Source organism: Chiloscyllium plagiosum, unplaced genomic scaffold (assembly GCF_037043375.1).
Source record: "Chiloscyllium plagiosum isolate Xiang-an unplaced genomic scaffold, Cpla_swu_hap1 HiC_scaffold_3, whole genome shotgun sequence".
In the NCBI taxonomy this organism is placed as follows: domain Eukaryota; kingdom Metazoa; phylum Chordata; class Chondrichthyes; order Orectolobiformes; family Hemiscylliidae; genus Chiloscyllium; species Chiloscyllium plagiosum.
The window spans coordinates 94,755,038-94,765,300 of NW_028270141.1; the positions used below are offsets into that span (position 1 = coordinate 94,755,038).

A 10,263-nucleotide genomic window follows, 5' to 3' on the forward strand; every position below is an offset into this window, starting at 1 on the left:
AAAGCCAACGTACTTCCTTCATCAGTCACTGTTTTAGCCAACAAGCCAGAGAATTCATTAAGATCAACCAGTCACTCTTGGCTAATGAAAGCAAGTGAAAGTATCTGGAGAAGGAATATTAAGAAGCAGCAGGGCCTGACAAGGTGGAAGGATCATCCCAGAAAATTCTATGGACAGGGCCCACTGATTTGGCTTTTCAGTCTTTCTCTCCATCATAACATCCATGCTATATTTTATGTTTGTCTGTATTTCTATGTAAAAGAAGTCTTATAGGGGTGGTTAGAGTGTTACAGTTTTAACTAGCAGAGTTACATATCAATGGTTCATAATAATTTACCCACAGCTAGAATTTTTTGTGATTAATAGTAATCACTGTTAAGTACAAAAATGTGGTGCATGCTTTCTGTCAACCTAGGTCTAAGAGACATGTAAATTGAGAAATTTTGCATATTTTTAAAAATCTTTAACTTTTATGACAACTCTGGGAATGACAGAAATTGATTTCCAGCATGCTACACCGGCAAAGCATACCAATAAGGATTTCCAATAATTTCTCCACTACACTATTACGTTGACTGGCCTGCAGTTTCCTGATTTACCCTTCTCTTCTTTCTTGAACTATGGTGTAACATTAGCAATCCTGCAGCATTATTCCTCCATCCAAAAAGGATTGAAAATTTTTAATCTACACCTCTTCCATGTGCACTTAAGTTTGTTTCAATAAACTGGGATGTATTCCAACCATACCAACAGACATCATTCAGCAACGCTTGGGAAATGAGGAGATGAATAACCTAGTTATTCATTATAACCATGAGATGAATATACCTAGTTTGCATCTGAGAAAACTGCAGCTCATTCAGGACGGACAAGCACTTCAGGAAGACAGAGATAGTAAAGGGGCCGAGAAAATGCTGGAGAGGCACAATAGAATATTGTGAGCATTCCTGTGTGCACCTTTAGGTGAGATGGACAAAACATTTAGATAGAAAGGTAAGATATAACTCAAAGTACATTGGTGGCACAGTTGTGGAAAGATAAGCTATTATTAGAGACGTTCTGACTACGACCAAATAAGTAAGAGTGAAATCAAGCAGTGAGAATTGTAAGTTGCCAATGGAAGAGAGATTTTTCTTAAAAGGAATATTCCATGAATAATATATCAAAGGTTACAGAGATATCTTGATGGCAATTTCTTCTTTAGGGAGCATTTGATAAAATGTGATTATTTTCATTTAAGATTCTCCATGAGGCTCATAATATAAGCAAATATTTTAATTTACATTTCATCTTAAATTTGGCATCTCTGGCAGCACAACATTCTCAGTACTGAACTGGATCAGCCTTCACCTTTGTATTCAAGTTCTAGAGTGAGACTTGAAACTAAAACTATCTGCCTCAGAGGCAACAGTGCCACAAACAAAGCCAGACTTGTCATTTCTATCCACTTTTGAGAATGTACATCAGTGTTTGAGACCCAATTTGCCTGGAGCCATCTATTGAAATTGAAAGAAATGCTACCAGGGTCAGTAATTTGTGGAGACCTTCAGTCTTACATAACTTGGGATTCATTCAGATGTTGCATTTTTTATGCTTTTATTTAAATCCCTACTCTCCAAGACTGCTACTGGTCAGGTTTTGCCAGTAACTCTTTGGCTCCTTTTCCAATTAGCCTAAATTTGTATAATTTATTTACAAACCCATATGCCACCAAGGACAGTTTCACTTGCTTTAGTCACGTCCCCAACAGCAGTATAGACCAAGGAAGACCATGAGTCTCTCAGTTGCAAAGGGAGACAAAGGCTGCATGGGAAGTGGTCCAAGATCATGCTGACAATGACTGTGCCAAAGTACCAACATTAAACAAAGTCGCATGCAAGATTCTACCATGGTCCATTTGCCAAATGCTGTGGTGACAGAGATTTGCAACAAGGACAACACTGTGAACCTGGAAAGCTTTAGTTAAGAATCTGATCACAAGTGACAGATGTATGAAACTCATCGGTAACCTGTGTTGGGGCACAAGTATCTTTGGTCAGCCGCAGCTGTGATTCAGTTGTCATTTTTAGGATATCTTCTGCTCACCCCAAATGGGGAAAGAACTAAAAAAGGCATCAATTACAAAAATTTAGATCATCATTCGCTTTCAAATGTAAACACCTCACATTTATCTGCATTACACTTGATGAGTCATTCATTGGTCCCAGACTCAGCTTAATCAAATCACACTGAATCATTTCTGCATCCTCCTCACAGACCACCCTCCTACCCAGCTTGGTGTTGTGATGGTTTGGTGACCACCTCCATGCCCTCCTCTATTCTACTCATTTAATTAAGCAAGTTATTTTAATCTTGCATAGGTTCAAAGGCAATGTCACTTTGGCAATAAGTCATGACTGCCTAGCACACAACCAGTGGCATTCATATGTTGAAGAGGATTCGAAGAAAAGTGACAATGAATGACATCATAATTTCTAGCTTATAGAACTAATTTTAGCATGAGATAAGTCAATGATGGTATGAACTGTAATGGTACGTGAAAAGAATAGTTTTGATGAGACAAACAACCATTATTTCATGAAGGGTGTATTACTTAAATAGAGATAAACTGCAACACAAAAGGGTTTGGTGGCACTTAAAACATAAAGCTAGCACACAGGTGCATCAAGAAATCAGTGAGACCACATCTGGAATACTGTGAGAAATTTTGATCCCCTCATACAGGAAAGATCGATTTCATTGGGGACAGTTCAGAGAAGGTTCACTAGAATGACTCCCACGATGGAAGGATTGACTTATAAGCAAAAGTTAAACGGATTGGGACTCTACTCATTGGAATTTAGAAAAATGAGACATGATTTCATTGAAGCAAGCAGTACTTGAGGGACTTGACTGGGTAAATGCTGAGAAAATGCTTCCTGTCATGAGAAAGTCTAGGACCAGAGGGCATAGTCCCATAATAAAGGAGCGCAAATTTAAGACTGAGATGAGAAGGACCTTTTGCTTTCAAAAGGTTGAGTGTCTTTGGAGCTTCTCGCCACAGAGAGCTGTGGGGCAGAGATCTGGTGTATCTTTAAGGCAGAGATAGATTCTTAATCAGTAAGCTAATCTAAGTGGACATATGTTGGATCAGCTATGATCATACTAAATGACACAGCTTATTTAAGGGGCTAACAGCCTACTCCTATTTCCATTTCTTATGATCTTATGGCTTAGTCATCCTACAAATTAAACTTTTGATTAAAAATTAATTAGGTTTGAAGGAAAGGTTTAGATTAAATAAAATACTATAAAATCTTAAGCTGCTTACCTGGTAACCACATTTCAGACACATACAAATATTTGGTGAAACATCAGGCACTTCATCATGTACTTTCAAACTTCTGACACACTCCGCACAAACTGACCAGTGATTTTGAGTAACTGCCTTCTTCACTTGGATCAGATCCACTGCTCTTCCAATATGCTGGCAGGTAGAACCTTAAAATGTAGACAAATACATGGAATTTAGAAAACACAAAATTCCAAATTGTACCTCAATTTTGATTTGATTTAGTTTATAGCTAGTAGAAATTTGCTTACAAAGTACAAACCCTAAGTGGTATACATTTCACTAGGAGTGCAATTGCAAGTAAAATTGCTCCTTTGTAATAACTTGAACTGTTACTTAAAAGAGAACTGCAGTACTAATCAAACATTTCATGTGAACTTCAGCTGATGTTCTGCATTTGTAGTATTACAAATAATGTAAGAGAACATTTGGTTCTCCACAGGGAAAGATGCAGGTTTGTTTCACTACTATACAAATGCCAAACTATTTTATCTTTATGGATCACTTATGCACATGATGGAGCCAAAGGGCCACACATATAGTTTAAATTATTCCTATTAATGTGTATACATTTTCATATGTACATATGCTCTGATCTTAAATTATAATTTCACCTTCAACAAGGCGATAGCATCAAGAACAGTCCTTCCCTACATACAATCAAAACTGAAAACAACAATCTAATGAGTAAAATATACCACAGAAACAACAAAGTTTAATGGATGTAATGTGTAGAACACAAGAACTAGAAATGGCCACAGCTTAGACAATGCCCATTAGCTGCACTAAATTTCTAACTAAACAATAGGCAATAGTAAAAATAACGCATGTGTTTGAGGTGCAGTTGTAAAGCAGCCAAAAAATTCACCCATGACTGGTATGTCCTTCAAATTTGTAAACAGTGGTACAAGTACATAAACCAAAACTGAAACTAACTTTGTGGTATCAAAATGTTGTGATAAGTAGTTGTGATAAATGCAGTGTTATTTTAAAACCAATTCTGGCTATTGTTGAAATCCTAACGATGACAACATGGCCACAAATAGACCTTTTTGATGCATCTTTGTCAAAGTTTTATGCTGCACATTACATTACTAAAGGTTTGTTACATCAGCACACAAGAGGAAGACATCAATTCTGTGGAATGAGAGAAAACAACCAAATAATTTTCACTAGATTATAAGCAATTCATGTCAATTTTTTATCAGAGTTCTGGGTGGTCTGCTATGTATTTTGAACAATCTCTACTTGTATTTTAAATTCAGTTACTTCAAAGTAATAATAAACTAATAACCTTGAAATTAACCAAAATACAACTATAAGAATTTTATAGTTTTAGCAGCACATAAGCTACAAGCTTAAATAGAATTTTTTAAAGTGCTGCAATTCTAAAACAGTAACGTAAAAACCTAAAGCTTTCCAGAACAACTGACAGATATTACACAGGATTAATGCACTGAGATTATTGCAATGTTACTGAAAATGTGCAGTAGTACAGGTTGTAAGTTTGCTCGCTGACCTGGAAGGTTTGTTTTCAGAAGTTTCGTCACCATGCTAGGTAACATCAGTGAGCCTCCAGTGAAGCACTGGTGGTATGTCCCGCTTTCTATTTATGTGACTTGGTTTCTGAAGGTGGGTGATATCATTTCCAGTCCTTTTTCTCAGAGGATGGTAGATGGGGTCCAAATATTGATGTGTGTTTATTGATGGAGTCCCAGTTAGAATGCCAGGCCTTTAGGAATTTCCATGCATGTCTCGGTTTAGCTAGTGCTACAATGGATATGTTGCCCCAATCAAAGTGGTGTCCTTCCTCATCTGTATGTAAGGATACTAGTGATAGTCGGTCATGTCTTTTGGTAGCTAGTTGATATTCATGTATCCTGGTGGCTAGTTTTCTGCCTGTGTGTCCAATGTTGTATTTGTTACACTGCTTGCATGGTATTTTGTAAGTGACATTCATTTTGCTGGTTGTTTGTATAGGGTCCTTTAGGTTTATTAACCGCTGTGGTCTTAAACACTAACCACCACTCCACACCCCACCAGCCAAAAGAATAGCAGAACAGAAAGGCCGCAGAATGCTGCGAGAAATGATTAATGATACCCACAACCACAATGTCCATAAATACAATTAGGAAATTTCAAAAAAACTGTATGTACTAACGTGACAGACCATGAATGGACCGACAGACGAGCCATAAGCATTAAACAGCAGCAAACATAGAAAATGAGAAAAAACTAACCCTACAGGAAAAACTGGGCAAACTCACAAAAAAGAACAACACAGACAATGCAGATGCTTGGATAAAAAAACCTATCAGACAGATAACTAACAAATACGGAAAAAGCCATCCGAGTAAAAGGGTGAAAGTACAACTACAGAGACACAGACAAAAAGGACTTCCTAGCAGCATTAGAATCAACACTGAAAGACAACAGACTCACAGAAGAAACCCTGCAAACCAAACAGACAGTTGCACCAACACTAAGCAGGAAAAAGGAAGGGTACACACTAAACACACAGGAAAGGAAAGACAAAAACATTGTAACCCTACCTCCAGACAAAGGGTGCGTGACTGTCATTCTAAACAGAACAAAGTACATCGAAAAAGCGAACTCACTGCTTTCAGATATCAATACTTACCAACAGGTGGCAATAGACCTGACCCCACAACTAGAAAACCATATCACACCACATTGAGCAGGCTTCAGAAATCAGGACAATTAAACAAGAGAGACTTCCAAAAAATGATACCATTTGGATCCAACACACCCTGCTTCTAAGGACTACCTAAAGCACACAAACCAGAGCCGCTCCCGTCCCCCCCAACCATACTCCCACGACCCGGAACACCAACAAACGGATTGGCCAAGGAGCTCCACCGAAAACTGAAATACTTAGAAGACTCATGGCATTCAATTACTCCACCCAAGATTTCCTGAACGCCATCAAAGACACCAAGCTAGAAGAGAACAAAATAATGTTCTCCTTTGACGTATCAGCCCTGTTCACACCAATTACCATCAACCTGGCCAAAGAAACACTACTAGAGAAACCAAGGACACAAACACTGGACAGCACCAATTTCATCAGCAAAGACAACAGCCTAAAACTAGCAGACCTGTGCCTCTCCACCCACTTCACATTCAATACCAAGGCCTACAAAATAATCAACAGAACACCCATGGGATCACCTATATCAGGGCTCATAGCTAAAGCAGTAATGCAGAGACTCAGCATTTGGTATGCTTTCGTTTATTGGTCAGAGTATTGAGTACAGGAGTTGGGAGGTCATGTTGTGGCTGTACAGGACATGGGTTAGGTCACTGCTGGAATATTCCATGCAATTCTAGTCTCCTTCCTATCGGAAAGATGTTGTGAAACTTGAAAGGGTTCAGAAAAGATTTACAAGGATGTGGCCAGGGTTGGAGGATTTGAGCTATAGAGAGAGGCTGAACAGGCTGGGGCTGTTTTCCCTGGAGTGTCGGAGGCTGAGGGATGACCTTATAGAGATTTACAAAATTATGAGGGGCATGGACAGGGTAAATTGGCAAAGTCTTTTCCCTGGGGTTGGGGAGTCCAGAACTAGAGGGCAAAGATTTAGGGTGAAAGAGGAAAGATATAAGAGAGACCTAAGGGGCAACTTTTTCACACAGAGGGTGGTACGTGTATGGAATGAGCTGCCAGAGGAAGTGGTGGAGGCTGGTACAATTGCAACACTCAAAAGGCATTTGGATGGGTATATGAATAGGAAGGATTAGGAGGGATATGGACCGGGTGCTGGTAGGTGGGACTAGATTGGGTTGGGATATCTGGTCGGCATGGACGGGTTGGACCGAAGGGCCTATTTCCATGCTTGACGAAGGGCTCCTTGATGAAGGGTTCCTGCTGGAAAAGTCGATTTTCCTGCTCCTCGGATACTGCCTGACCTGCTGTGCTTTTCCAGCACTGCTCCAATCTTGACTCTGATCTCCAGCATCTGCAGTCCTCACATTCACCTACCAGACTACTCAGACCCTTTGGCATCATGGTAGCCCACAAACCTACCATTACACTTAGATAGCTAATGAACCTAAAGGGCCTGTCAAACAACCAGGAAAACAAATGGCATTTACAAAATACCATGCAAAGACTGTAACAAACACTAGATCGGACAAACAGGCAGAAAACTAGCCACCAGGATACATGAACACCAATTAGCCACAAAAAGATATGACCGACTATCACGAGTATCCTTACATACAGACGAGGAAGGATGCCACTTTGACTGGGACAACACATCCATCATAGGACTAGCTAAACAGAGACATGCATGGAAATTTCTAGAGGCCTGGCATTCTAAGCGAAACTCCATGAATAAACACATCGATTTGGACCCCATCTACCATCCTCTGAGAAAAAGAACAGGAAATGATATCACCCACCTTAAAAAAAAATCAAGTCACGTAAATAGAAAGCAGGACATACCACCAGCGCTTCACTGGAGGCTCACTGATGTTACCTAGTATGGTAATGAAATGTCTGAAAACAAACCTTCCAGCTCAGCGAGCAAACTTACAACCTGAATATCAAACTGAGCTACAAATTTTCTCAAAAATCACAAATATGCATTCATACATGGGAGAAGTTTACTTTCAAAGTATGGATTGACCAGAGGAAGAACAATTTGGCAAGATTTGTAAGTTGCTTTGCACTACATGTTTTTTAAAAACCTCAATAGTGCTCATGATGAATCTTAAATTGTAATTTGTACTGGCTTTGTCTATTATTCAATTCTGCACAAGAAACAATCTTGCTAACGTTGAAAAGTATCACTATTGTGAAAACAGAAACCATTTTACCTGCGACTTCATCAGATGAATCATCATCTTGATACCTCTCAGGCCTTCTGTTTTTTTTTGTCATTTCGCCATTACATCGGGAGGATGGGTCTTTTACCCTCATCTGTCACTGAGAATTTAATATGCCACATGACTAACTGCACAAGGGACCAAAGGAACAAAAAACTGAATACAGAAACAATTTTTAAATTAAAAACTAAGACCCCGAATGCATGGCTGTTTAAAGTTTAAACAAATGGGCTTGAAATCACAGCTTTTTCAGAACATCAGAGCAAAATAACTTGAGGGCCAGGAAAAGATTATTTTTCACAATGCTGAGTGATAGCAGTCCCACTTCACACTGGGGTGAGGGTCCGGCACAAGAATGTAAAGAAACGCAGTTTATTTGAATTCAATACAATTCTTTGAAATCACTTGCAAAACTGATCCGTGTCACAAAAAGTTGATTCAGACAATATCATTTCAGAAAAGTAAATATGTTTAAAACTATTATTGTAGACAAACAAATACAGATAGAACAATTAGATATTTTGTGGCATTTAAAAACAAAAAAAAAGCAGGTGGTCCTCAAAGGTTTATCCCAAAGCGACTTTAGGATAGAAATTAACAATTACTACAGGCAAATCTAGGGAAGCCATATAATATGACTAGTAAGAGGTAAAAGTATTATATACATGTCCAAAAACAAATGCTAAAGCTGTCTCTTTTTCATGTTGCAATGTTTAAGCATATTTTTGTTTATCCCAAATTCAAATAAAAATCAAATGAATCAGTAAAAATTAAAGTTAAAAAATCACACAACACCAGATTATAGTCCAACAGGTTTATTTGAAAGTACCAGCTTTTGGAGCGCTGCTCCTTCATCATGTTACTAGTGGACCGACTAGTTACCTGAAGGAGGAGCAGCACTCGGAAAGCTAGTGCTTCCAAATAAATCTGTTGGACAATAACCTGGTGTTGTGTGATTTTTAACTTTGTCCACACCAGTCCAACATCTACATATCACGGTAAAAAGCAGATAGCTCCGACGTGTTCCACACAGTAGGAATTCTAATTTTAGTTCCGGAGATGTTTAAATTTTGGACTTCTAATTTCCTCCAACATAAAAATTTGATACAATTAGATTCAGAAATTGATTCCACTGAGCGTGATTTTTTAAAAAAAATCAGACCTAACTAAACTGGCGAGGAGTGATTTAATAAATGTATTCCTCAAGCTTTAAGAAATTCAAGGAACTTGTAACCGTGGCAAATTGCATCCAAGATTTGAAAATATATTGCAGTATTTTTCAATCCCCAAGGAATCGTCATAGTTGATATTTAGTAACTTATTTTACAAAGTTTTATTGCGAAGTTAGTTTTGCAAAAAAAAGTTGTAAACGTCCCGTCATCGTGACACGATTTTAAAACGATCCCCTTCACGCAAAATGAAGTTGCCATATCATACCAATTTGCAGTTTAGCAGGAATGCTGGAGATGATAACACCCTAATAGTGGAAATCCCAGGGATGCAAAACTAAATGTAATTGCAAACCCCCAAAGCAACCACATTTCAATCTACGGTGCTGGAATTGAGTCGGTGCAAACGGTGCACACAAAACATGGTTAAGATTTCTCCGCAATGTTAAGAGCAGAGAATCTATTCGAAGACGGCAGTTTATTTACGGGAGTGGAGTGATTGCTTAGAAGACGCGGGCCTTGCTGACAGGCTTTTTAATACTGAGTAAGTGAAATACCGGCGGCTGCTCTCGAACGTTTTGGATCGATCTGTCTTGCACACTGTCCCCACTCAAACCCTCCGACACGTCCCGGGTTTCCACCTGGAACGTTAACAGTTAGAGCGGAGAAGGGGTAGGAAGAGATTGCGACTCCCGGTGAAGGGGTAGGGCTTGGCAGTGACTGGGAGAGAGGCGGAAGGGGAAGCCTCTCGCCGCTGACCCCTTCTCGCAGCTTCAATGTGCAAAACCCGGCGGGCCAGCTCCAGCACTCGCGCTGACCGGAACCCCCGGAAGCTGGGGATACTGACACCCCCTCCCCTCATTAAACAACTTTACCGGTCAGAAGGCGAGACTTCCAGCTGCTCTCCGTAATCAA

At 39.3% G+C, this 10,263-nt stretch overlaps 1 protein-coding gene across 3 annotated transcripts in view; it reads right to left on the reverse strand.

Moving 5' to 3' along the window:
• Positions 1–10,262, reverse strand: part of usp45 (ubiquitin specific peptidase 45) — a 159,295-nt gene extending 149,033 nt beyond the window's left edge. For 2 of the 3 annotated variants that reach the window (XM_043685585.2, XM_043685569.2), the window contains exons 1-3: positions 9,906–10,088; positions 8,171–8,279; positions 3,311–3,480 (exon numbers count right to left, since the gene is read on the reverse strand). In XM_043685585.2, coding sequence (XP_043541520.2) covers positions 3,311–3,480; positions 8,171–8,273 — 273 coding nt within the window. In that variant the 5' untranslated portion in view covers positions 8,274–8,279; positions 9,906–10,088. Of the gene's footprint in view, positions 1–3,310; positions 3,481–8,170; positions 8,280–9,905; positions 10,089–10,223 lie in introns of those variants that run through there. The other variant, XM_043685574.2, reaches the window with a different exon arrangement.
• Position 10,263: the final 1 nt, after the last annotated feature.